The 25,999-nt window shown below is 38.2% G+C and overlaps 6 protein-coding genes across 11 annotated transcripts; 3 read left to right on the top strand and 3 right to left on the bottom strand.

Annotated features, from left to right (window-relative positions):
• Window positions 1-673: 673 nt before the first annotated feature.
• On the top strand, window positions 674-4,602 carry LOC117627007 (dehydrogenase/reductase SDR family member FEY-like). The gene is made up of 8 exons (XM_034358870.1): window positions 674-1,062; window positions 1,336-1,456; window positions 1,606-1,723; window positions 1,825-1,961; window positions 2,184-2,285; window positions 2,887-2,979; window positions 3,184-3,256; window positions 3,956-4,602. Exons 1-8 carry the CDS (start codon window positions 839-841, stop codon window positions 4,216-4,218), a joined length of 1,131 nt encoding a protein of 376 aa, XP_034214761.1. The 5' UTR covers window positions 674-838; the 3' UTR covers window positions 4,219-4,602.
• A 343-nt stretch (window positions 4,603-4,945) lies between these two features.
• Window positions 4,946-8,122, top strand: LOC117627004 (kinase-interacting family protein). 2 transcript variants are annotated; one of them, XM_034358868.1, is made up of 4 exons: window positions 4,946-5,092; window positions 5,704-5,768; window positions 5,962-6,164; window positions 6,854-8,122. In XM_034358868.1, exons 3-4 carry the CDS (start codon window positions 5,993-5,995, stop codon window positions 7,906-7,908), a joined length of 1,227 nt encoding a protein of 408 aa, XP_034214759.1. In that variant the 5' UTR covers window positions 4,946-5,092; window positions 5,704-5,768; window positions 5,962-5,992; the 3' UTR covers window positions 7,909-8,122. The 2 variants fall into 2 exon arrangements, with proteins under 2 accessions (XP_034214759.1, XP_034214758.1); XM_034358867.1 differs by lacking the exon at window positions 5,704-5,768.
• Window positions 8,123-8,422: 300 nt separating this feature from the next.
• LOC117627005 lies at window positions 8,423-10,592 on the bottom strand. Its single transcript, XM_034358869.1, has 5 exons — window positions 9,969-10,592; window positions 9,655-9,792; window positions 9,433-9,549; window positions 9,026-9,159; window positions 8,423-8,770 (listed from the first exon to the last, which is right to left on the bottom strand). Exons 1-4 carry the CDS (start codon window positions 10,548-10,550, stop codon window positions 9,112-9,114), a joined length of 885 nt encoding a protein of 294 aa, XP_034214760.1. The 5' UTR covers window positions 10,551-10,592; the 3' UTR covers window positions 8,423-8,770; window positions 9,026-9,111.
• A 490-nt stretch (window positions 10,593-11,082) lies between these two features.
• Window positions 11,083-19,709, bottom strand: LOC117627552 (CCR4-NOT transcription complex subunit 3). 5 transcript variants are annotated; one of them, XM_034359682.1, is made up of 17 exons: window positions 19,431-19,705; window positions 19,220-19,351; window positions 18,964-19,101; window positions 18,539-18,589; window positions 18,002-18,091; window positions 17,775-17,921; window positions 17,531-17,641; window positions 16,786-16,842; window positions 15,369-16,109; window positions 14,959-15,126; window positions 14,289-14,454; window positions 13,826-13,971; window positions 12,845-13,123; window positions 12,609-12,743; window positions 12,334-12,515; window positions 11,615-11,737; window positions 11,083-11,450 (listed from the first exon to the last, which is right to left on the bottom strand). In XM_034359682.1, exons 1-16 carry the CDS (start codon window positions 19,521-19,523, stop codon window positions 11,671-11,673), a joined length of 2,703 nt encoding a protein of 900 aa, XP_034215573.1. In that variant the 5' UTR covers window positions 19,524-19,705; the 3' UTR covers window positions 11,083-11,450; window positions 11,615-11,670. The 5 variants fall into 5 exon arrangements, with proteins under 5 accessions (XP_034215573.1, XP_034215574.1, XP_034215575.1 ...); XM_034359683.1 differs by having other exon boundaries at window positions 14,289-14,442; XM_034359684.1 differs by lacking the exon at window positions 16,786-16,842.
• A 308-nt stretch (window positions 19,710-20,017) lies between these two features.
• Window positions 20,018-23,687, top strand: LOC117627320 (rhodanese-like domain-containing protein 8, chloroplastic). Its single transcript, XM_034359347.1, has 7 exons — window positions 20,018-20,505; window positions 20,603-20,752; window positions 20,931-21,093; window positions 21,442-21,533; window positions 22,083-22,186; window positions 22,610-22,882; window positions 23,037-23,687. The coding sequence occupies exons 1-7, from the start codon at window positions 20,059-20,061 to the stop codon at window positions 23,188-23,190; spliced, it is 1,383 nt and encodes a 460-aa protein (XP_034215238.1). The 5' UTR covers window positions 20,018-20,058; the 3' UTR covers window positions 23,191-23,687.
• Window positions 23,688-23,954: 267 nt separating this feature from the next.
• Window positions 23,955-25,924, bottom strand: LOC117627322. Its single transcript, XM_034359350.1, has 2 exons — window positions 25,096-25,924; window positions 23,955-24,242 (listed from the first exon to the last, which is right to left on the bottom strand). Exon 1 carries the CDS (start codon window positions 25,530-25,532, stop codon window positions 25,152-25,154), a length of 381 nt encoding a protein of 126 aa, XP_034215241.1. The 5' UTR covers window positions 25,533-25,924; the 3' UTR covers window positions 23,955-24,242; window positions 25,096-25,151.
• Between the last annotated feature and the right edge of the window lie 75 nt (window positions 25,925-25,999).

The raw sequence follows: 25,999 nt of genomic DNA, 5'->3' as shown, positions 1-25,999 counted from the left end.
TTAAATAATTAACATTTAAACTCCGTTCAAATCATGATATAATATTTTTCTTTTTAAATGGTTAATCATTGTATTTTGATCCAACAGTTGGTCCTAATACAGTATTTTATGCTATTTTGATAGACTATCAACATGTATATATAATAATTATTGTTTTAACCCGAATTCATAATTAATACTAATTTCATGTATTTTTGTACATTGAGTTGATATAATACATCACATGTGTTAAACCGGTGGATTTGAATCTAACACGATTTTAGAAAGTTATTCACTAATTAGGTTTGAATTGCAATGTCTATGTTCTATTTGGTCGAAGTTGGGGTCTCAAATTTGAAATATCCAAGAAATTCTTTATCCAAAATCTAACACTCTTAATAAATTATTGCTAATTAAGTTTGAGTGTACTATTTGAAGTTGAGTCTCAAATTCAAACTCGAATGCAAGTTACATTTGTAACTCAAATGATTAGTAATATTTAACACCAAAAAATTTATATTCCATTGTCTCCTCCAATTATATTCCGAGTTGCACCCAAGCAATGACCAAATTACAAGATACTTATTATTATTATTATTCTGATAGGGCAAGATTTTTATTATTTTGGTTGAAAATTACAAGCAACTCCAGATTCCAGATTAATGAAGATTATTTTAGATTTTTAAGTCACCACAAATTACACACACCAAAATATGGTCGCCGGCCAAATTGTCCAACCTCACTCACTAGTCACTTGACAGTAAAGTCACAGGCCCAAGCTACTGTTTTGTCCTGAGTTCCCCAAATTAAACCCAATACCGCATCAGAGATTCAGAGAGAGAAGAGGGAGGAGGCTGGGATGGCAACGACGTCGTCTCATCCGAAAGAGGAAGTGAAGAAGAAGAAGAAGGAGGGATTGGGATGGATAGAGTGGGCAAGGGGTTGGTTGTATCTGGTGTATGAGATGCTGTTCCAGAGAATCACGGCCAGCCACTTGCAAAACCCCATGCCTTTGCCTCCTGTCAACGATCTCACTTGCATTGTCACTGGATCCACCAGCGGTATCGGCCGCGAAATTGCCAGGTCAGCGTCTCCTTTCTTCAAATCTACAAAGATTGATGAGTTCATTTCAATTTTTTTTTTTTTTTTTTTTTGTAGTTTCCTTGTTTGTTTTAGTAATAACTTAACTCACTATGCAAAGAAAGGGGTGGGTGTCCTTCTGTTTGGTTGCTGAGAAAATGATACAAAAGAAATTTGGTCCCAATTTCAGTTTTGAATTTTGAATCAGACCGAGTGCCTGAACATGAAAACTGAAAAGGATGTGTGGTCTGGTGGTGGTTATTATGTACTGAACAGGCAGTTGGCGGAAGCTGGGGCGCATGTTGTGATGGCAGTGAGGAACACGAAGGCAGCTAATGAGTTGATCCAGAAGTGGCAGAATGAATGGACTGGAATGGGCCTTCCTCCCAATATTGAGGTCTGCCTCAACTCCATGTTGCAACACCACCAAATCAATAAAAAAAAATTTTTTGATGAACTGCGGGGTGGTAAAACCCCAGAAAAACAAACCCACTAAATCAAATTTATTACATTTATTTACGTAGAATAAGATTGTGACTTTTTTAGGTAATGGAACTTGATTTGCTCTCCTTGGATTCTGTTGTGAGATTTGCTGAAGCGTGGAATGCACGCTTAGGACCTCTCCATGTTCTTATCAACAATGCTGGGATATTTTCAATTGGAGGTTGGTCTTTGTATTGACATAATTTACTTAATTTCAAAGCTACACCACTTCAGAATCTGATTTGTCATTTACTGATATACCTTTGGCTTTGGTATGTTCAGAGCCACAAAAACTTTCAAAAGATGGGTACGAAGAACACTTGCAAGTCAATCATCTTGCTCCAGCACTGCTCTCAGTTTTGCTATTGCCATCCCTTATCAGAGGCTCTCCAAGTCGAATTATTAATTTGAATTCCGTTGTAAGTTCCATCACCATCATCATTCCGTTGTAGGTATATATGATACATGTACATTCACACACCCATATATAAGCGCACATGGAAAGAAAAGCTAGCCGGTGTGCGTGCTAACTAGAATTAGATCTATTCATAGGCTCTTTTAAATTTAGTTTCACATTTTGATACTCTTATTTTATTGTCATGTTATTTAAATCTGAGAAACTTCTGTCCTTCTTTATGTAGATGCATTATGTTGGCTTTGTTGACACAGAAGACATGAACGTCGTTTCTGGGAAAAGAAAATATACAAGCTTAGTGGGTTACTCAAGCAGCAAGCTGGCACAGGTGCTCTAGGAAATCTTTATTGATTGATGGTTTCCATATTTTAGCTGGCACAAGCTCTTACAAGCTTGTGTTCCTATCTAGGCTTGTCAAACTGAATTCAGGTCCTTTGGATCTGCAAATTGTTTAGCTAGTCAATATACATTTATATATATATACACATAGATGGGAGATTCTCCAACAACTATTTTATGTTAAAGGATTGGTTACATACTTCTAATATTGGCTGTTGGATTGCATTCATTAAATGTGTTGGTACTCTCTTAGATGCAATCCAACGGCCGAGATTAGAAGTATGTAATCAATCCTTAACTTAAATACTTATGGGAGAATGTCCCATACATAGATATAATATTTATATATTTGAAATACAGATGTGTCTACCTTCAGTTAGATATTTTTAATTAATTGGTGCTGTAAATTGGCTTTTTTTTTGCTGTTTCAGCTCTGATCTCTTTTCTCTATTAGTTTGTGAAAGTGGAATATCTATCACCCAAGGCTGCACACTTGCACATAATGAAACATGAATTAACTATTGTGGTTATCTATATAATTTCTGAAGCTGTAACAAGGAAACTATAACGTAGTTGTATTTGAATTGCAGATTATGTTTAGTAGTGTTCTACATAAGCGGCTCCCTGCCGAATCTGGCATTACTGTAGCATGTGTTTCACCTGGAATTGTGCAGACTAATGTTGTAAGTATCGTGACGCATTCCTTCACCGCCCTCTTCATTTTTATCAAGAAAAAGGATGTACCTTCTATTTTTTTATATAATAGTTCTAATTGACAGTGTATCATGTTATAGGTTTTATTTACCTTCTAGATTTTATATTCAAATCTTCTTTATATATAAACTTTAGTGCATTGGTGCATCACATTGGGTTTCAATTAATTGCAGGCAAGGGATCTTCCCAAAATTGTTCAAGCTGCTTATCGTCTAATACCCTATTTTATCTTTAGTGCTCAAGAAGGTGTGTCTTCTTGCTATTACATTTGATTTACCATTCCACCTTCTTATATAAAAGTTGATGAAACCAACCAGAAGTGAGGTTGATAACTGTAATCGTTGATGAATTAATGTCATTACGTCAGTACAATTAGAGTTTGGCCATAATTTTAGTCGAATAAGCCTGTAGCTTGTTAACCTTAAGAAGAATTAACCTATCAGGAGGTGCTGTTGAAGTAGCTAGCTCCAAGGTAGTCAAGATTCTATCCAACTTTTCTAACCACACAAGGCATAGGAGACTTGTATTGATAACATACGGAACATGTAACTTAAATAGAGGCTAAAAATTTGAAATCTCTAGTGTGGTACCTCTCTACTTTTCGACTCTTCTACTTGAAGGATCTCCAAAAGTGATCTACTTAGCAGATCTGATCTCACTTACTGTAGTCGCCTAATTTAACTGCTAGCACATTAGAAATCTTTAAGGTATTACCTCTCTATACACATTAGAAAACTGAGCCACTGATCACCATATAGGTCATTGCAAAATGTGACGAGATCATGTCATGAGCTTACTAGTTTTTTTAAAAAAAGAACAAAAGCTGCTTTTCTTTGATGTTTTCCAATAGTGGCAATAATGAGCCGAAATCAAAAGAGAGAAATACAAAATAGGGGAGGTGAGGAAATGTGAAAACCAAGCCTTGTAATGGTTTATTCAATGCAGGTTCCAGGAGTGCTCTATTTGCAGCCACTGATCCTCAGGTTCCTGAGTACTGTGAATTGTTGAAAGCGGATGACTGGCCAGTTTGTGCATTCATTTCTCAAGATTGCCGTCCAACGAATCCTTCTGAAGAAGCTCATAATGTTGAAACTTCTCACGAAGTGTGGGAGAAGACATTTGAGATGATTGGCCTTCCTTCGGATGCAGTGGAGAGGCTTATAGAAGGGGAAGAAGTTGCGTGCAGATATGGTGGTCATAAGGGGTAGGCTTATTTGATGATACGAAAAGTGAGTCCGAGAAGCGAGCTTATCTCAAGGTTGTTTTGGTTGTTGAATGGCAGAGCAATTGCGATTGAATTTTGAAAAGGAGGGAAGACTGACTGGAGTACCACTAACATCTGATAGGCATTTGAAGAGATGGTTCTGCTTTGTACACCATTTTTATTGTTAGATATGTTTTCATGGGTGTGGAGTGTGGACGCATAAAGAAACTGTTATGAAGATTTGGTGTTCCTATTTGCTTCACGCGCGCCCTTGTCAGTTGTGACTGGTGGAACTATTTCTGTAAACTAATGTTTCAATTTAGAGAATTCTATAAAGACAATAATACTACGAGTCTTAAGTTAAAAGAATGAGTAACTAATTAACGTCTGGTAGAGCTGTGAATGAATGACTTGACTCGGGGATGCTGTGGAGCAAGCAATGTCTATGACTAACTAATTACAAATATTTTCCAGTTTATTCAAATCTTGTTAGTATCAGAAGCAAATACCAGCTTTTGCTGCTCGATTTGCATATAGAAAATTTGAGAAACCCAAATGCAAAGCAGGAAAGCCAAAGAGAATTTGAATTGAAATGAGGGAGGAGGAGAGGGGGTGAGGGAAAACACGTGTCGGTCTCTGAGTGGAGAAAGTGAAGAAAGGAAGGAAATAATTGTACTAGTACATTTATAAGAGTACATATAATAGACTCACACCACAAGTCACAAGTGTTGTCGTCTAAACACAACACCCAACAGCCATTCCCTCCTTCTCCTCCTCCTCCTCCGTCTCATTATTTATTTATAACATCATCAAACGTTACTCTTTCTGTTTATTGAGTAAGAGGCTGCTGCTGCTGGGTTTTCCAAATTGGTACAAAGGTAACTCTTCTCGTCTTGTGTTGTCTTGTCTGTTGTGCTTGCTGCTTGGATCATTCTTCTTCTACCATCTCAAAATATAAAAACATATGTAGTATTATCATTCATGTATACGATATGTATGTGCTCCTCTTCCTCTTCCTCTTCCTCTTCCTCCTCAGGAACTTGTTATTAATTAAAGCCATTTTCATGTTATTTTGCTTGGCTAATTAGCTGCTTCATATTATTATTAATTATGTATTAGGCTATTGATTGTTACCAACACCATTATACCATGCACTCTCGTGTCGTACAATTTCAAACTCATCATCACAGCTTTAACCTTTAATTTAGTTTCTTTCACTCAAAACTAACAAACAATTAAGAACTAAGTAGGAACAAAAATCATGGAGCTTAAAAGAAAAGAAAAGAAAAAATAATAATGTGCATGGGGAATTGAGTGGAGTCCTCATGAGCAGAAAGTAATTGCTGTTGCAAGGCGGTGATGTTCATTGATATCTATGAATAGTTTTGATTTGATGTTTCTCTTTTATTATTATCATTAGCTTTCTTGCTTTTCTCGAGATCTGCGCTTTTTGAAATGTCTTCTCTTCTCTTCTCCTTCTGTTTACTAGACAGGCGACATAGCTGTTGTATTCTCACAACACAAGTCAGAAGAATTGGATAGAAGAAGACAATTGTAGGGCCTCGTATTTAATGCGTCTCCTAATAATACTTGTCTGATTAATGCTAGTAATAATATTAACAAGTATACTGTGTATAACATACTGTATAATAATAATAATAATAAATGTATTCGTTCTGTTCATTTGAGTTGTGTGCTTTTTTCATTTCAAGTTTATTGACCGACTCTCTCTGTCTCTGCTGGTAAGGTAACGTGTTTGGTCATAAGTACGGAGAGATATGAGGACACTGGAGAAACCAATAATAATGTCGGCTTCCATTCACTCAGCTCCAACTCCAACTCCAAGACGGAGGAGCTTAAGCAGTAGCAGCAGCAGCAATAACAGTTGCACCACCACCTCCACCAACCCCTCCACCATGAAACCCAAATGGCTTTTGTCCATTCTTGCTGGTACCACATCTCTCTCTCTCTCTCTCTCTCTCTTCCTGTTCCTGCATCTGAATCTGACGATGTGATATGACGCTGTGCTGTGCTGTGTAATTTGAATTTGAAACTCTGATTTGACGAAAGCTAAGCTACGATAGGCTTTTGCCTTGTCGCACTATATAATTGATTTTGTTGATATTCGAGGTTAGCGACCTTTCTTTCCTAACGTCGCTTTCAATGCGCATTCCTCCATGCCCTTTTTTCAATTTATTATTACAATATGCAATCTCATTTGCTTTGCTGCCAATGATCTGTTTCTTTTCAAATTCGATTTAAACTTGAAGCCTTAAATAATTACAAGAGGGAATCTTCATGGAATGGAAAGATGGAGAATGACATGTCCTTCCTTTTTTCGTTTGGTTTGGTGTTTTCTGCTACAAATAAATAGGCACACACTACTACTAGGATAGGAACATCACTCTCTCTGACCCTACATTAAATACGCGTCGGCCCTTGTGCTTTCTTCTATCATTGTGAAATTCAAACAACTTCAAAACTTCAATTGGTCATGAATAATAATAGTGCTTACCTCAATAATGGATGTGCACGTTGGAATTGGAATGCAATTTGAAAATATGGGACATGAATAATGGATGTCATTTAAATTTAATTGTAATATTCAAACCAGAATACAATATTTAATTTTATGTCAGATGTGGAAGAGAAGATGAAGACGTTGGGATGTAGCAGAGCCACAGCTCAACAAGAGATTGGGGACACCTTCGCTGAACGTGCTGAAGCTTACTACAAAAGACGTCCTCAGCTGCTCTCCCTGCTTCGAGACTTGTACAATTCCTACCTCACCTTATCTGACCGTTACATTCAAACTGTCGCCAAGACTCAGCATCACCGTCCACCCTCTTCCCAAATCTCAGTAATAGATAATGACTACTATGACTATGACGACCAAGAAGAAGATGATGATGCTTACACAAGCCACATTGATTCGGACGTAGAGAGTTCCCTCTCCTATCAGCAATTGCCTCCAACATTACTACTCGCTGCTTCTGTTGCTACTCAACATGATGAGACCATGTTGTTTGATTTAGATTCCATCGTTACAGAGATTGTGGTGAAGAATGTCGAATATGATATCTTACTTGATGAGGCCAACATGACGGAGAGGCGATACAAGGATGCATCCAAGAAGATAGAGCTGCAGAAGAGCTTGCTAGAGGTGTTGGAGTCTGAGAGGCTCATCTTACTCAATGAGAATGCCAAGTTGGGGTATAAAGTGGGTGCCTTGGTGGAAGAGAACAAAGCCCTTGCGTCCGAGTCTCTCTTCATCAGGAGGAAGGCTGGCGAGCTAGCTCGCTGTTTGCTCAAGACGAGGGAAGACCAGAGGGTGTGCATGCTTAGCCGTAAAATCGAGGACCTTCAGGGACAGATTTATGGCTTGGAGAAGAGGAACAAGGACTACTATGAGCAACTTGTGAAGAGAGACCAACGATCCTTTCAACTTGTACAAGAAGAAGAAGAGAGTTGCAACATCAACAAGAGCAAGATAAATGGTAATCAGGTGAATTTGGAGGTTTGCTTTCAGATACGGAAGATTAATCGGAGGCTGATAAAGAGAGGAGGTAATAGTAATGGTAGTGGGAAGGAGATTGGCGTCGGAAAGGAGAAGGGGGGTTCTTCTTCCAGTTTGTGGGAAAGGGTCAAGAACATGGATTTGTTTCTATGTGGACGTAATCAAAACTCTACGTAACTTAATGGTTGTACCCTGTGGACTTCACTCTATGGTCATTCTGGTAGTACTAGCAGCCTAGCATATTACCTTTTCTCAATAGAGAAACTCAGATACTACAATCTTATGGCGACACTTGGTACCCTAATATATATATATATATATGTCTATATGTTAATTAAGTTCATCATCCAAATCCAAAAGACTCTTATGAGATGATCTCTTGCAATGTCTACATTAAGTTTGTAGGGGTAGCAAATTGAACACCAAAGGCCGCAAATCATGAATGTATTCAATATTTAATCCCTGACAAAACTTCTAAGCCTTGAAATGAATTTGTGGAGTTTGAGTTGTGTTTTGGCAACTGTACAGTAAGCAGTAGGACTCCACGGAACCCCTTCTTTAAACATATTCGATTCCACCACACACTCGACTCAAGATGAAAAAATGACACTTCTGAAACTTGTCGATGAATGTCTCTAAACAATTGGTAATGAGAGCACTATGTAACGTGTCGTGTAGATTAGAAGATCAGTAGAAATAAACAATGGATACTGATCCTTAGTATAACAAAAGTCTAAGGTAGCTTACACGACAACCAAATCAGGTAACATCAGCATAATGTGAGCTCCCCCCACCCATCCTATGACATAGTGCTAGGCTCATGAACCAAAAAAAAACTTACAACTTTGAATATATACATACTATCATAGCAGTTGCAATTGATTCAAAGGGAAAAAGATAAAAATGCTCCTCCTATAGCAGACCCATTCATCAGTACAATCATCTTGCTCCTTCTCCTTACCACCTTCCTTTAATATAGTGGTACAAAACACACCATCAAGGCCAAAAATGGCTGGACACTTCTCTCAAATTCCAGGAACTGAGATTGGGAAATAGAATTCATGTATGTGATGTCTTGGTAAGTACAAGGCAGTGAAAGGAACAGAGTTTTTTTTTTTTTTTTTTTTGCTTCTTGTGATTTATTATTGTTATGAAAAATTATCATTAGTTTAACATTCTTAAAATGATTTATTATTAGTATATATGTTTACAGTGAAAAGTCTGAAACCTGCAAACAGTTATAGCAAGAAAAAATGATGATGTATGGGTAAAATTTTGAAAGACAGAGACGAACCTGAATAGAAGATGAATAAACACTGTGCCTTTTATCATCAAAGCTCTGTAATTGATTTATAAACAGCTCCAAGCACATTGCAGATCTTAAGACATATTTCCAGTGGTGAGTTTCTCAAGGTTTGCAATCCGAGCCTGCATAAATGGTGAGAAAATATGATAGCAATAAAATGTGAAACAATGCAATGCTGATGACATCACGGATTATTTGACTGTGCAGCTGAGCTATGCAGAGATCGTAAAATAAGGAAAGAAGAAACTATTACATGCAACTTCCAAAACACTCCACAAAGAACTATTTTAGAGGAGCAACCAACTTTCCCAAGATTAAAACCAAAAGATCAAAATAGAGATATATAGAATCTGAGGTCGGTCATCGAAATTGACTAATAGCTAATACAATTATACCTTGAAAGATTTGGAACGTCGAAGAGAAGGATCTATCTCTAAAGACGCCATATATGAGTTATGAGCAGATTCAAATTGGTTCAGAGCCAAGAATGCATCACCTTGGCAAATGTAAGCCTGCAAGATGCACATTATGATGAACTTTTATAGGACTTTGAAAGTGGGTAATAAACTTGGAGGAATGAGAAATTAATGAATTAATGAATTAAATATTGAGGGCACCTCAGGATAGAGAGGATTTAAAGCCAAAGCTTGTGCAGCATCTTCAAGAGCCCCGGAATAATTGCCCAATGCCAGTCTTGCAAGGGACCTGTCTTTATACATAATATGGATACCACCAATTGGTTTTAATTCTATAGCCTGCAAGGAAGCAAGGAAGCAAGAAAGCAAGCCATCCACCAATTAATTCAAGGCTCAGTAAATCAAATTTCGAGCACGCAAGCGAGGAAGTAAGGAACAACCAACATGCATAATTAATTAATTAATTAATTAATCATGAAATGAAATGATCAATTAATATTAGTGTTAATAGTAACCTGAGAGAGGAAGAATTCAGCCTGGGAGAAATTGTTGTTGTGTAGAAGCTCATTCCGAGCCTTGTTTCTCAACGCAAGCGCTTCCAAACTCTTGTTTGCAATTGTTTCAATGTTCTTATTAGCATTAGCACCGTCCGAATTCGAAACACCTCCTCCTCGTCGGCGGCTGAGTAGTACTAGTGCCACGAGGACCTCCACGGCTCGAGCTGTGGTCCCGCAGTGAGCGACCAAAGTGGCGGCAGGCAGCGCGACGAGGTTGGGGCCGGCGCCGCAGCGGCCCAAGCAGCCGGAAGACTTGACGGCGACGTTGGAGGGCGCGAGAGCGGTGAGAGTGTCTAGGGTTTGAAAGGAACCTTGTCTACGGCAAGTCCGGTTGGTGCACACCCTGATTTCCTCAATGTGGATGTCCTCCTCTGCCTCCGCTGATGAAGAAGAGTGAGAACCGTTGATGGTGGAATTGGTGATGGCGACAATACGGCGTCGTCTAAAATATGATGTGGCGGCGGCGGCGGAGGAGGAGAGGCCGCAGAGGGACTTGTTATTGGATCCGGAACCAGGTAGAGGTAACACCACCACCTCCATTTCTCGCTTCGCTTGGTTTGCTCCCTTGCTTGAACCTTGCCACGTCCCTCATTCGCAGCTTATTACAACTACCACTTTTACCAACTTACGACTTTTATTAACTTATCATATTTTTATTATTTTTACCAACTTACGACTTTGACTTACTGTGTGCACTCTGCTATGCTGAACCAGTTCAAACAATCATTCCATGACTTTATTAGCGATTGTGATCGTCAATTAAGGTAGTTAATTTGGTTGTAATATTAATGAGAAGAACAATTACTCTTTTAACCCGTGTTTACGTTCTCGAGTCGTTATGCATTAAAGAAGAATCAATATTGTAATTTTAATTTTGTATCGACGGAGGTATGAACAGTTTTAACACACATACGATACGATATGAACAGTTTGAAGCATTCAAACTCTGGTTTGATTGATGTCAGTCAATAATTCGAGTGAAGTAAATCGGGTTCAACAAATAGTTGCTCTTGCTCTTGCTCTTGCTAGTGGAAATCAAAGTAAAAGATAGGCTCCGGAAAACAAGTCCAAGTAACTCAGTCAGCAGCATTTGCTTTACCACGTTAAATTAAAAAGAGCCACTACCAAAGTTTAATAACCTAGAAGAAATTAGTGGCCCATAGCATAGCACCCTACTAGCAAGCAATTGAGCTTTGAGCTTTGAGCTTTCAACTTTGCCTTTTGCTTTCGTCAATATACATAATGTGCTAAATAAAACAAAAGTGGAGAAATAACAATACATTTGTATTTCATTATAGACGGAAAAGACAAAAATAGTCTCCCTTTTACAGTTAAAAAAAAATCAAACACTAGATAGTAGATACCATCAACAACATTAAGCCTAGTAAACCTGTAACCATCAACAAGCTCCCACCACCAATATTCTGACTCTATTATTACCTGCAAACAACAAAGACCCCAAACCATTTAATAAAGCCTCACGTGTTCCCAGTTCAACTCTCTATGTTACCATAAGGTACCAACCAGGAGCCTAAAATATATTATACCATGAACGAGACGAGAGGCACATGACATGACAAAAAAGGAAAGGAAAAATTACAAACCAGGAAGTTGACCATGACATGCTCAATGTGGTAGCATAGCATCCTCTGAACATTTTCTAAACGATAAGTTCATCTTCAAGATAGTTATATTCAAAAGTAAACTCGGTTTTGATCCTTTGACACCTGTACCATATCAAAACATCACATATAACCATCGTTAAATCATTATGTAATTGGAAAAGAGATATTATATCATCAAAGGAAACAAAAATGTCAAGCATAAGCGTGCCTCCCAAATTAAGTGATTGTTTCACTATTCACATGTGTGTTGTCTGTGAGGATGTGTGTACATATGCGTTGTGCATGCAGATGCCCGCATACATGCTGGGAGGATGAGCACCACTCCCTCATGCAAACCAAGCCCCAAAACCACAAAAATGTAAATAGATTAAAGATAATGACTGTCAATCATCAAAGCATCAAAGAGCCAAACAGGGAGAAAATTGAAGCAAATTTAACATCAAAGAGACTCTCCCCTACACTAGATGCAGAGAAAATAACAGCAACCACATGCCTCATAAATGATCTCTCCAATAATAAAATATTGCTCCTCTTACTCAAATATCTTGAGGCAAAGGGAGGTAGAGTATCTCCACAAGTTGAAATATACATAAGAGCATCCAAATGAAAACTTGCACCTTAAGACTCCACATAAGAACAACAAGTACGAAGAAACACAGAAACTTGAACTTGAAACTTAAGGATCAATAAAATCATACCATCCATGTTGTAGATCATCATTTGCGATATGGAAGTCAAAGTACACATATGTCCCCTGTTCATATTCATCAGTGGCAACTTTTGGCTCCTCGTGTCGTTGAAACCAAGTGTTATATTTCCTGTGGTATCTCCAAGATTGCTTCTTCAACTCTTTGGCTGCCAAATATTGCTGATAAGTGTTCTGCATACAGTAATACACTTGAGAACAAGTTCATACTTCATAGTGAATGTATCAAAGGACAGCATCGAATGTAAACTAACTTATAAGAAGTACCTGCTGATAGTAAAATGCAAAGAACAGGGTATCAGTGCCGTACGGTTCAAGACCCAAACGTTCCCAGAAGGCAGGATTGTTAACAATAGGTGCTTGTGCTTGGGGGTAGCTAGGAGGAGTTATTGCAGGGTGCCTCTGAAGATGGCAAAAGGAAGGAAGATAAGTATTGAAGAAAAAAATTAAGATTCATGCGCAATAAAAAGGAGATAAAATAGTAAAGATAATTGGGTCCATACTGGAGTGTAGCTCCTTGCACGTTCCGAGTCTTTGGGTTGTGGAAGTTTGTAATAAGCAGCCTCAAGCATCTGCAAATTATACAACTGATCGTGCGTTCCCCCAGAATTAGGAGTTGATCCAGAAAGGTTATCACCAATTGCACCAAGGTCAGAAACACTTCTTCGGCCAATAACACCAAGACTACCAGAAGGTTGATTGGGCTGTAAAGGTTGCCCAGGAGAGAGATCGATATCTCGTGGTACTTGAGCAGGCTCTGTCGAAGAGCCAGAAACTCCAGCCTACAAACACAAAGATTTTACAAGTAAGTCACATTCACCATCCATTCTTCTCCAAATAAATCAGCATGTCCATGATGCACACTGCAATCATCTTACAGAAAAAAAAATGATTTACACAAATCAGGAGCAAAACAATGGCCCGATAAAAGAAAAAAGACACCACCAGAGACTCTGATATAAGATATATTCCCAAATGTATTAAATAAATAATATGGGCCCTAAGATTAGACATATCAAGTAAACAATTATAATTAAACACATTATGAGGATTATATTTGAATACAAGTATTGATATTGATTGACCATAATGAAAAGCATGGAATAGTACGTAGATAAATGCAGAGAGTTATGGAGAACATAACATCTGTAACTCAACTAAATTAGCCTAAAGACTTGTATAAATATATCGAATTATCATCATTATTATTGGTAATTTATTATATTTAAGGCATTTTGGAATAAATTAAGTTTGACACAACTTTTTATGACTATCGTTCTATAGATTCTACTTAGGCAGGCAGTACTTATAGAGTAGCCACCATGTTCATCTTACCCTGTCTATCCATTGTTTAACAGAATCATATAATGAATTTTGATAACAATTAACTACCTGAACTATGCAAGAATAATGCATAACTAGTAAAAAATTATAAAGTCGGCAAGGACTCATAATATAGTAATCAAGAAAACTATTCCGCATACCAGAGAATCAATTGCATATGAGGCTTTCAAATCATCCTCATTAATTAGATTCTTTACAAGCCCAGAAACCGGCGTAGAGTCCACAGTTGAATCATCAGGTGTATTTTGTTGTTGCTGCTGGTCCTCAACTTTTGGATGACCAACATCTGCATCGCATAAAACAGGAGATTATTCAGTTTCGATCATATTGCACCCATGTACACAGGGCTGCTCAATACAGTCCACTACTTGTTAAATCAGACCCCAAGTGTTTGAGTAGTGGGAGTTTGGACAATAAACTTTCACTCTTTGTTGGTTATGGAATTCTTATTATTTCAGAAGACATACTTTGCACTCTCTGCATTCAATTCAGAGCTTCAATTCTTGGTGGAAGAAATCAAAGTGTCCTCATGACGAAATAGCGCCAGTAAATAAAATGAAAATATTTTAACAATAGCGTGAACTGAATAAAGATGGAGATTACCAGCTTCTTTTGGTCCACTCGACATCAATGCCTGTTGGTTAGACTGTTGATGGATAGAATTTAGCTGCTGCTGTAAGGTGGTAGGTGCAACAGTACCAAGACCTGGGGCTTGTACCCCTACTCCGAGGCCAGCTTGAGAAGATACAGATGAGTTCTGAGAATTAAACTGCACATATGATCAAATCTCATGTAAAATAATTATTTTGCAACTATTGTTTTTGTTTTTTGCTTTTGATACCCAGAAATCCACCAATCCGCTTAGCGGACATAGCTTTTAAACTGGGGCCGGCCCTACAATCTTTGGGAGGCAGGAAACACTAACAAATAGCTAGACAGGCACCTTTTGGGGTTTCGAACCTCAGTCCACATGGGAGCAAACCATGGGCCTGAAATTAACCCCAGGTTGGTCTTTTGCACCAAATAAACGTATCTTATTCAGTAATAGAAAATAGATGTTGCTAACTGGATCAACAAACAAAGTGCGACCAAAGGGATGTTTCTGGAAAAAAAAAACACACAAACCTGTTTCCATGAAAATATGATATAAATTAGGATCAATAAACTACAGCAATTGCTCTTTTTCAAATATTGAATTTGTCCACAAGAAGTTCGCGGAATCAGAAGAAAACAGTAGCTAAAAGTTAAATGTACCAAAAAAAAAAAAAATTACCTGTTGTAAGAGTGGATTTTGCTGCTGTCCAGAAAATTGCTTATGATTTCCACCAGCAAGAGGAGGCATGCCGAGAATGGTACTGTGACCTTGCTGCACTTGTTGGAGCCGCTGCAAAAATTTCTCCCTCTGATCAGGTGCTATTTCAGTTCTTCCACGAAACAACCCCTGATAATTGGTAAGTTCAATTAAAATAGCACCACATTGATCTGGTCAACAAAATTTCTATCCTATGATTCAGTCAAATAAAGAAGATATATAATGGCAAAGCAGCAATACACAAACATATATTGAATTCTACAAATGGTAGACATGCAAGGAGCTAATTAATCTAGCATTAGACATTGCATCCATATGAGCATAAAAGGGGCAGAGAGAGGGGAAAAGCTTATTAGTGGAAAGTAACATACCGCTTCGTTCTGGTTTTGGAAGGAACTTCCAGGCCTCCATTGCATGCTGGAGACCATAGAAGGAGAAAATGCTCTGCCAGGAATAGCAGCAGCCTCACCAGCATTACCAGAATCAACTGGAATACTTCCATCACTAGCCTTGGCAGCTTGAGGCAAGATCAATCTGTTACTTAGAGGGGAAACAAGAGGCTGCACTACGCTACTACTCCCAATTCTCTCATCAGCTCCCAATATATTTCTCTTTGTCACATCAGAAACCGAAGGAGCTGCACTAAGGGTACTATTACTAGGAGCTACATTGCTAGAACTAAGAGGGTTACTAGATGGACTCTGTGCAGAGAGGCCACCTCTACCAACGCCCCTCACAAGCCCACCATCAGAAAGAGATGGCGATGGTCTACGGCCCGGGAAGCTTGCTAATTCTTCTTCCTTCACAGAAGCAGACAGACTTACAGGAGATGAAGAATTAGAAGCTCCTGCATTCTCTGTGACACCACGAACAGCAATTGAACCTGGAACGGCTGAAACACTTGGCGGACCAGGCAAATTGTGAGATGAAACACTAACAGAGAGAGGACTTGCATGACCCCCAACTGGTGTTGATGCAGGAGAAGAAGCAAGTGCACTACTTTTAGGAGGTGGAGTCCTAGGAATATTATCAACATTACTGTCCTGGGAAACTGTATCTTCAACTGGCTCTTGTACAGAAGTACTCTGCTGAGTAGTGGAAGTAGCTGCGGCCTGAACAAAAAATAAAAAATAAAAATTAACCCTTAGTACAGCAACATCAATTGAGATAAAGCATCTTACAGAAAGAAAGCAGAGGTCATCAACATATCTCCAAGTTCTAAAAGATCCTACTGAGGAAACCAGAAGGCAAAGAGACTAGGGTTTAGGGTTCAATTTAAACTTCCTACAAACCAAAGATAACTTAAATTGATTACCAAATTTGATATAAAATCTACTAAAAACGAATGAAAATAAATAAATTAACAATTAGATAAATCTTTCATGTTTAGTGTTATATATCAGCAAGCAAAATGACACTTTATATTAGAAGTGAACCTAATTCCATTAACGATCACCTTAAGTACATGCTAGTCAATCAACTGCACAGTAATTTTTATAGGCAAACACAAGTCCATCTTTGATCAACAACAGATGACCGTGCTCCACCAACTATTTACCCCATCCTCTAAGATAAGGATGACACCATGTGATAAAGGTAGCAAAATGTCTACCACAAACACATCTCAACAGCATTCTGCACCATTACACAATTTAAGAATGCAATTTTTTTTTTAAAATACAAAATTAAATATGTGAATTTCAGCTTCTTCAACAGAACCCATACAGCTTCAACTCCTCAACACCCTACTCATTACAATAACATTGACTCAAGATTCTGGGGACGTACAGGCATTGGAGTTGCGGATACTGCCAAAGAAGTCTTCAAGCCAAGCACCGGTGCACCCTGGCCCCCAAAAAAAAGAAAAATTAAACTGGGTTTTTACGTGCTCATTAATCCTTCGATCTTAGTATATTAAGAAATCAATGACACCTGATGCCAGGAAAAAAATCATGCAATCCAGATCACAAAAGCAACAAAATTCATAAGCAAACAATTGATTTGTAAAGTTAAAGAAACAACTGGGAATAGGCTTAAATTAGTCAACCACAAGTCGCAACTAAGAACTCAGTTAACAGAGGATGAGTCAACTTGGCATCTGAACTTAACTACTAATGAGAACCTCTATTAGCGTGGAATATAGAAGCCATCTAGTTTCCAGTTTTCTTACACGTCAGGAAAACTTGTATAAAATGAATGACAACACTGAAGTGTAGAAACTATGGTTATCTGAGTGGAGCACAAGATCCAAAATTAACTTTCCACAAACCACCAAACAGAAATCTCTGCTGGCATTGCAGAGTTTTGCGATTAAATTCGAGTAATTTGACTTTGCGCTGTACTTAATAAAACAACATGAGCAAACTCTTATACATGATGCCCATAAAAAAAGGCAGTTGGTCAACAATTTCCTGTTTCCACATATCCATTTCAACTGACAAAAGACCTTTCTGAAAAAACTTATAATAAAAAAAACTACAAACTCCAACTGAACATAAGAACCTTAAATAAAAACTGCATAAAGAAAAATTACCTTGACAAGACCAGGAGGGACGATAGTAACCAGATCTTCAAGGGACTCCACTTTGTCCAATGGTAAGGTGTTGTAAAGCTCATCAACTTCACTAAATTCATCAAAATCCTCCTAAAAATAACATTTAAAAAAAAGTCTGATATAGGTAATGCGAAGTACATACATAAGCATGGTGGAGAATGCCATATATGGGTTTTTAAAGAGATGCTGAAGAAACAAAGGTAAAATGTAAAGCACCACAAACCTGATTGCGTTCAACATAGTCTTCCAAGAAGTCTTTGACATCATTGACCTGCTCAGGACTCAGTTCATCATTATCCAATAGCCTCAGGATCAGTTCTAACTTCATTATGTGAGCCTTATGCCGAGTAATAGATGTCTCTAGATGGGTCTGCCAGAACAAAGAAACAATGTCAAAGTATGCTGAAAACCCCAACATTTTCTATTGGTGTGTTTTTTTTTTTCTCCTACCAGTCTGGGTGGTCTGCCCTTCCCTTTCCTGAAAGATAGGCCTTCAATCTCAGCTTCAAAGCTGTCAATCTGAGATTCCAACTCCCCAACCTTCTCAACACAATTGAACACAAAAGTATTAACTGAATGATAATTTACAATTTCAACTTTTAAATTTGACTGCATAAAATGTGATTGCAAGACCATTATTTACAAGTTATAATGAAACAACATACAATTGGGAGTTAAACAATAATTGAACCAAAATAGAACAACATTACAATAAGCTCAATTAGTGGCACCAGGCACCAATTTCAACCATAGGCCTATTAAAGAACTCTACTTTTAAAACACCACAACACATGGAAGAAACACAACCATTCAACAGTATTACGACATAATTAAACATATAACAGACACAAGCCAAACATGAAGCAGGGATGATTAAACTACAAATGCAGCAGACACGTTTTAAAACATATTGCTTTCCCTACTCATCCGCTTTCTAAGGTACATAAATCGGTAAAAATAGACCTTAAGCAAAAACGTTTCACATACCACATTGTTTATCCAATCCCTTGTCTCAGACTTGGCCTTCTCCCTCGGATCCTATCATTAAGAAGAATGACGATTAGATAACAACTACTAAATAATTTCTCATAAGGATAAAAGGGCTACACTGTATAAGCTATAACAAGTACAATAATGATGATGATTATTATTATTATTACTATTCCTATCATCATTATATCTATTATGATGATTACTAGTATTACACTAAAATTACAAGAAATCAGAGTATGCACCGCTCATTATAAACAAGAAGCATGAAGAATAACTAAAATTACATTCCAGAAAACAAGATCAACAAATGCAATGAGGAAATAAGCATTGCCACAATGACATGATCAACCAAAAAAAAAAAAAGGAATCGATTAAAAATGAGGTGGGAAGAGAAGCAAATGCAAGGGAGTGGCAATTACGGTTTTAGGTTGTTGGCCCAAGCCTTCTTTAGAAAATGCTTTTGTTTTGGTCTCCTTTTCACAAATCTTAAACCTTTCCATTTCACGCTCGATAAGCTTGCGAGCATCCACCAGAGCCTGCTCATAAGAGGCACTGACCTACGTCAACATGTATCAAAATGAATTAATTGTCATGTCCAAAATGATCAAGTACAAGGTAGAAAAGAATTCATAATTGCATATTGAACATAGTTCACACAACTAGAAAGAGAAAGACCTTCTTATCCTTGATTTCACTGGATTGAATCCAAGTCTTGATTTGGTCCCTGTACCTCTGGAGCTTCTTAATCTCCTTCTTTAGGTCCGCCTCAAACTTTTCCTTCTGGTTCGCATTGTCCGTATCATAAACCTAATCACATTGCACAGAACCCATAAGTCATTTATCAGCTCTGGTTTGCGTTGTCTAAGCAAAAAAACGAGGCACAAACCTTGTTCCATATGCTATCGAAGACATCCACGCCTTCTTGGACCTTCTTGAGAACGCGGTCGATCTCGCCCTGAAGTTTCCGACTCGCCCCCATCCTTTAATTCCCCAATAGAATCGAATCGAATCGAATCGAAAAAATTTAATTGCAATACCGTAGGGTTAGGGTTTTGATTGCTTGCGTGCTCGCTGCGCTCAAACAAGAACAGCAGAATCAATCTATCTATTTTCTTTCTTTTCTTTTTCTTCGGTCACAAAGCATATCGAGTCATTTTTACTTTTTGTTGTTGTTGAATTGAGTCATTTTTACTTGCAGCGTAAAGTTAAACCGTATTTTCCAACCAAAAGAACCGTATTTAAAAAATAAAAATAATAAAAACTGTACTTATTTATTTATGCCATTTTTGTTTGGGCCTGAGCCTGACTTGTTCATGTGCGGCTCTTTGCCTCATCTGAATCGGGCCTCTAATTTTGGGCTGGGCAACGAAGGAAAACCGGGAAAAAAACGACACCGTATAAGTAATGGAATGCTTACTCTCGTCACAGTCGGTAATTTCAGACTGACGGATTGCTGAAACTGAAGGTAGCTCCTCTTAACAGATAAGAGGCTATTAGAGAGAGAGAGAGAGAGGATGAGAGGGTGTTTTCCTGCGCCGGCGGTTATCTCCGGTGCAGCGAGCTCTACAATGACTCAAATTGTTTTAGGGGGCAGAAGAAAGAAAGATCCTTTTGAATTGCCAGTCTGCTCCTCAACCTCAACTTGCTTTGCCTTGTTAATCCATAAGGAGCATAACCAGCAAAGCCAAATTCAAAGACAAAGACAAAGACGAAGAGAATGCGTTTGGCTTTTAGAAAGAAGCAAATGGAAAGGTGGACGTAGTGTGGGAGTTGCTTTACAAGTACAACAGCAACAATGCACCTACGAAAGCAGAGAGGACAAGGAGTGGGTGGTCGTCAATTTTTACCATTTTGTGTTCATCAAAGACGCAGAGGCAGAGGTGGCCAAGCATCTCTCTTTCTTAGAGGGTCGTGACATACGTGGGCGTATTTATGTGAATCAACAAGGGATAAATGCACAGGTATGTATTTTGGTCTTGGTATAAATAAACTATAATGATATTGCTTTGGTTTCCTTTTGTAGTCAATCGTATCGTTTGTATGAATTCTTATGTGCAGTACAGTGGACCGTTAAGAGATGCGCTTGCATATGTTGAATGGTTAAGAGGGGATGAGAGATTTTCCGACATTCTTGTACAGATTTCTGCAGCACTGAATGGGCATGCCTTTCCAAAACTCAAGTTGCGCTATAAGCCTTCACTGGTTCAGGCAAGCTCCAATCGCTTTCTCTTCTTCTTCTTATTTTTCTTCTACACCTTGTGCTTTTAAATCCTTTCCGTTCGCTTTTAAACTTTTTCTTTTTTTCCTGCTTGACTTTTGAATTAATTGCAATTTATGTGAGTGAGCTAATGTCTACATCTATTTTCTTTTCACCCCCCACGTCCAGTTAGAAGGAGGTATTTCGCATCTTCCTTTGCTGGACCCTTCAATGCGAGCAACACCTCTTACGCCATCCGAATGGCGGAAAAGATTGGAAGCAGTCAATACAACTAGTGAAGCATCAAATAAGGATCTTAAAACGAACCAAATTTTATTGGATGTGAGAAACGGTATTTACTTCCCAGCCTTTTCATTTAAATGATTTTTCCTCATATTCTTTAATCTGGAAATTCTTTTCAATTTTGTATTCATGATGGATGGAACAATGCTGTGAATCGTATACATTTCTGCTTAACTGTACATTTGAATGGTTCTTGATAGCTAACTTTGTTTAACATTGGTAGTTTATATAGCACTTCTTATGTTGTTTGACATGTTGCCCTTGATCATGTTTCTGATGTATGTTTAACTGTGCGTGCAATTCCTGTTATTTCCGTAGCCTCTATATAATTCACAGCAATCATATTCATAATTTCAGCCATAGGAAGTTTGAAGATTTTGTCGCTGTTTGTTATCAGGTTATGAGTGGGATATTGGTCATTTTAATGGGGCTCGACGACCCGATGTGGACTGCTTTAGGAGCACTTCTTTTGGGTTATTCCAACCAGAGGTTTGGCCTTATACACTATATTACCAATTGGTGTATTTGGAACTGTAACTTTTGCTATGTGACTTTTAGTTCAATAACATGCTACATGCGGAGACATTCTGTTTGTAGCCAAATTGTGATGGTTGGAGTAGTGTTGTTTTAGCCAAAAAACTGTGTAGAAGCATAACTAATAGAGAAAGATCAAGGACTTATTGCTGGCTGAATTGACAGCCAAAAGGTGTAAATGGTTTGACATAAAGTTCCGATGCGCCTCCATCTTAGTCTTAGTATGTCTTTCTCCCATCATTTGATGAAGGTCTTTTCCTTGTTATGGGGATTCTAAGATCAGGCAGAATTACAGGTATAAAATTTGTAGCCATCTTGTCATTTTCTTACTTCCTCTGCTGTACATAAATATGTCAACATGAATGTTGCAGCTTCAACTTTTTTATATTTATTTATCAGTCCACAGGAATATGAACATTTAGGCATTATTATGTTATGAAAGACACACGAAACTTCAATTTCTGGTGATGGATGTGAACATACTACTTTCTGTCTCTGTTTCAGGTCATTGCTGCAGATCCGTTAGAAAATGTTGATAAAGAAAAAACGGATATATTGATGTATTGCACTGGAGGTATCCGTTGTGATGTATATTCTACAATTTTAAGGTAACACAACAATTTTTCTACCACCTGTTTTCCTTTACGTGGACCAACCAGGTTAAATTGTACTTGTTTCCGATGCACAATTGAAAAAGTTGTGTGTGTGTGTGTGTGTTTTCATTTCTTACTGCCAGTGAATATCACCTGCACTACAACAGCTAGTGAATATCATTCAATCTTTGTATTAGTGTGATCAATTTGAAGGCCTGCGTATTGGTCTAGTCATGGTTGCTACTTTTCCCATCTGGTACTTTTCCGATACAAGCACTCACCACAGATTTGCTTTGTTAAAGAGTCACCCATTCAACTGCACTGCATGATTAATGAAAAAATTTGTGAGGGAAAGATAATGTTGCAATGTTGGAAGTAGCTCTTTTTAATTTTTCTTATTTTGGCCATTTATAGGTCTAATTTAATTTCATGTGGCAGACAACAGGGCTTTCAAAACTTATACACCTTAAGGGGAGGTGTTTCTCATTATCTGGAGAACGAAGGTCCTGTCCAATGGGTTGGGAATTTGTTTGTATTTGACTCTCGTCTCTCTCTCCCACCGCCTGCCTACAAGCCTGAAGCCATAACTAAACCAAACAGGCATGAAGTTTCCGAGAACAATACATTTGCTCAATGCTATATATGCAGTTTACAAGTCTGTGAGTTAAGACATAGAAACTGTGCAAATCTTGACTGCAACCTGCTCTATCTGTAAGTTCCTTTTGCCAGCTATTCTTTCTCCCAACATTTGGAAAGCCAATTTCTGTCCAGAGAAGCCGTTTGGGCTTGGGTGTTGGAGTCTGTCTGTCTACTACTACTAGTTGAAGACTGAATGCTTACTTACATAAGCACGTTTCTGTTTCAGATGCTGTATGAACTGTGTGAAGGATTTAAGAGGATGCTGCTGTTTGGAGTGCACAGGTGCTCCTCGACTTAGACCTGTTCTTCCTGGGTTCCAGAGATATAAAAAGTGGCACACATATCGAGATACAATCTCGCAAAGCAAGTTGACAACTTGATCACTCTCAAATCCCTTGAGGCGGAAACTACATATTCATCATCATCACTTATCCAAACCAGTGCATCTTGTTTGTGCTTCCGTTGACTTGCTGCAAATTGCAATGCAAGGTGGAGCTGTTCCTTGAATTTCCCTCTATTTTCTTTTCTAGGCTAGCAAATTGCAATATTCAGCTTGCAGCCTTCTCTCTCAATCTCCGCAATCTACATCAGCCTATTATAGGAAAAGACAAGCAGATGCCAAACGAAACGAGACCAGGACCTGAATTATCTAGGCAGAAGAAAAATTCAATGCTCCTGGTGCTTGCTTGTATTGTATACCATTTGTGTTCTTTTTTATGTAATAATGTTCTCTAAATCTTGAAGGGAACTGGCATATTCAAATACTGTAATGCCAACAGTAAAGTGTGACAATATCTCATAACTGACACACACAAAATTCTGTCCAGGTACCCACGATGTGCCAGCTCGATGCTAATGTCCAACTGTTTTCATGCCAGGACTTGCATCATTTGCGATATTTTTCTTTGGCTCCTTTGTCAATTGTATTTTTAAAAGTTGAATATAGTAATATTAAGAGGAGTAGGTGCATGCAATGCCTACTCTCTAGTCTCTACAGCGATTTTCATTTTATAAACAATAAGAAAAAACGAAAACAAATCTCTATGGAGAACGATCGATTCTGAATTCAGAATTCATATGCTTTCGATCATCAACCAACTAAACTAATGGCTGCAGACTTCGCATTCATGCGTAGACTAGATCAAGAGCCAAAATTTAACAGCTTGTTAGACTAAGTGGCCGTGCGAGTACAAAATTATAAATGGATCCATTCATGCCTAACTAATATGACAAGGTATGGTAAAAACAAACAAGAAGATTCAGAGCAACCACACGATGCAGCGACGCCCGCTAATAGAACATATTCAAGGGTACAGTAAGCATGGAGCAATCTCTGAATTAAAAGTACAGAATTGAGTACGTTTAGTCAATTATGCAATGGCAGTCTCTAAATAAGAATTCCTGCAAACTCAGCAACTCCACCATGCCGTTCCTGCCATCAATTAAATCAAAACCATGTTAGGAGACAAATGAGCAGCTTACTGTACTCATGCATGAGCACATACTTGTTGAAGGCAACAAAGAGGAGGGTATGAGACAATTTAGTAACTTGCAACAAAAACAATAAGGAACAAGAGGCAACATTATATTGATGTAGGAACATGTCAGGTAACATTAAGAACTTTTCAACAACCCTACCAAAACAAGTTTTAACTTTTAACTAGGTTCGGCTGATACTAACTAGATGCTGCAAATTTCTACGAACTTGTACAAATTAGAAAAAAGTTGTAATGGGAATGGGTGTAAAGCAGGATGAGGTGCATGATTGATAGTGATAATAGCCCTCATAAGAAATTAAGGGTCAGTTGGTGAGACCTCTAAGCAGAAGATAGGCGGCTGAGCACATGAGCAAATATATCATGATTATTCTATTGGTACAACAAAAGATAAGAAACATGTAACAATTCAGGAACATTAAAGAGAAAAATGGTTATTTGAAGAAGTGACCAACTTACAGAGGTGAGAAGGAGGGCTATAGAATCTTCATAAGGAAATGTGGATCATTTGTTATGGTAATAAACAATAAGCGGTGGTATACAAAGGGGACAGCGTTCCAAACAAAAGAAGCATTGATCATTCAATTCAAATTCAAAGAAACCAGTAGCAGCTTAGAATAAATGACAACAAAAAGAAACAAATTTCAAACAAGTATAACACACAATGAAGCATAATTTCAATAAAACATTAAGAAATACTGAAAGCACATCCCTACCCTAATAATAAATAATTATAAATATAAAGAGGAAATACTATTGAACGAGTAAAAGAAGAAGATGGGGACGGACCTGGGAATTGGGGAAGAAGAAGAAGAATAGGAAGCCGATATGTGTGAAATTGATATCTATTTACAGTAGCGGTCGGCTTTCTTCTTGACACGGTCGTCAAGAGCGTCCTCGATGGACTTGTGTGCGACAGATTTGGGATCGTAACCGAACTTCTTGGCCTCGACGGGAAAGAGTTGATCGTACTTCATGCGCTTCGCCGCGTCAATGGTGTAAGTCTCAGGTCCTCCGGCTGCTGCTTCTGCGCCTGCGTCCTCAGGCACTACATCAAGGTCGGTGGGCCCAGTAGGGTTAGGGCCATCGTCGTTAGGATTAAGCTGCTGCTGCTTCTTCTTCTTCTTCTTGTTCTTCTTCTTGTCGATGGCTTTGCTGCGAGTGGCCACACTTCCATCTTTGAAGGTCAGCCTGCCTGCTTTCACTCTCTCGAACGGATCTGACATCCCTTCCTTTGTAATCTTTGATTTGCCCTCTTCTTCTTCTGAGTTATTTATGAGTCACTATCCTCCCTCACTCACTCCCTGTTTCCAATTTTCCTTTTCCTCTTTCTCTCTCAAGTTTCTTGGCTGGTTTGATGCCCAAATCCCTAAATCCCAAATCCCTTCAAGTCAAGGGTTCTACCACGTGCATGTCACATTTATTTAAGGCCCAAATAAATACAACCCAGTGGAATAGGCCAACCCAACCACTGGATGGACTAATTCTTTTAGTTTAATTTAGGGAAAAATGCCCGGATGGATGGATGGACCTGAACCTAATTTCTTTTCAATTAATTTTAGATCTATATGTACATTAATAAGATAGAGAAATGATATACAAATTTGATATATAAATGTGGTATGCTTAGTATTTTTCTATATCCATAGCTAAAAAAGAAGCGAATCATTTCGGACATAGGATTATATTTCCT

The sequence above is a fragment of the Prunus dulcis genome, chromosome 5, assembly GCF_902201215.1.
Source record: "Prunus dulcis chromosome 5, ALMONDv2, whole genome shotgun sequence".
Lineage (NCBI taxonomy): Eukaryota > Viridiplantae > Streptophyta > Magnoliopsida > Rosales > Rosaceae > Prunus > Prunus dulcis.
This window is presented reverse-complemented; position numbering and strand designations above follow the sequence as displayed.

Bases quoted from the DNA above. Each gene is read 5' to 3' on its own strand.
- LOC117627004 (XM_034358867.1), top strand. From the start codon at position 5,993: ATGAGGACACTGGAGAAACCAATAATAATGTCGGCTTCCATTCACTCA. The intron at 6,165-6,853 runs GTACCACATCTC...ATTTTATGTCAG, and splicing joins GCTTTTGTCCATTCTTGCTG to ATGTGGAAGAGAAGATGAAG.
- LOC117627005 (XM_034358869.1), bottom strand. From the start codon at position 10,550: ATGGAGGTGGTGGTGTTACCTCTACCTGGTTCCGGATCCAATAACAAG. The intron at 9,793-9,968 runs GTTACTATTAAC...GCTTCCTTGCAG, and splicing joins CTGAATTCTTCCTCTCTCAG to GCTATAGAATTAAAACCAAT. The intron at 9,160-9,432 runs GTATAATTGTAT...CCATTTATGCAG, and splicing joins GACGTTCCAAATCTTTCAAG to GCTCGGATTGCAAACCTTGA.
- LOC117627552 (XM_034359682.1), bottom strand. From the start codon at position 19,523: ATGGGGGCGAGTCGGAAACTTCAGGGCGAGATCGACCGCGTTCTCAAG. The intron at 18,092-18,538 runs GTATGTGAAACG...TGTGTTGAGAAG, and splicing joins GGGATTGGATAAACAATGTG to GTTGGGGAGTTGGAATCTCA. The intron at 16,110-16,785 runs GTACGTCCCCAG...TTTTTTGTTCAG, and splicing joins TATCCGCAACTCCAATGCCT to GCCGCAGCTACTTCCACTAC.
- LOC117627320 (XM_034359347.1), top strand. From the start codon at position 20,059: ATGAGAGGGTGTTTTCCTGCGCCGGCGGTTATCTCCGGTGCAGCGAGC. The intron at 20,506-20,602 runs GTATGTATTTTG...TCTTATGTGCAG, and splicing joins AACAAGGGATAAATGCACAG to TACAGTGGACCGTTAAGAGA. The intron at 21,094-21,441 runs GTATTTACTTCC...GTTTGTTATCAG, and splicing joins TTTATTGGATGTGAGAAACG to GTTATGAGTGGGATATTGGT.
- LOC117627007 (XM_034358870.1), top strand. From the start codon at position 839: ATGGCAACGACGTCGTCTCATCCGAAAGAGGAAGTGAAGAAGAAGAAG. The intron at 1,457-1,605 runs GTCTGCCTCAAC...TGACTTTTTTAG, and splicing joins GCCTTCCTCCCAATATTGAG to GTAATGGAACTTGATTTGCT. The intron at 1,724-1,824 runs GTTGGTCTTTGT...TGGTATGTTCAG, and splicing joins TGGGATATTTTCAATTGGAG to AGCCACAAAAACTTTCAAAA.
- LOC117627322 (XM_034359350.1), bottom strand. From the start codon at position 25,532: ATGTCAGATCCGTTCGAGAGAGTGAAAGCAGGCAGGCTGACCTTCAAA.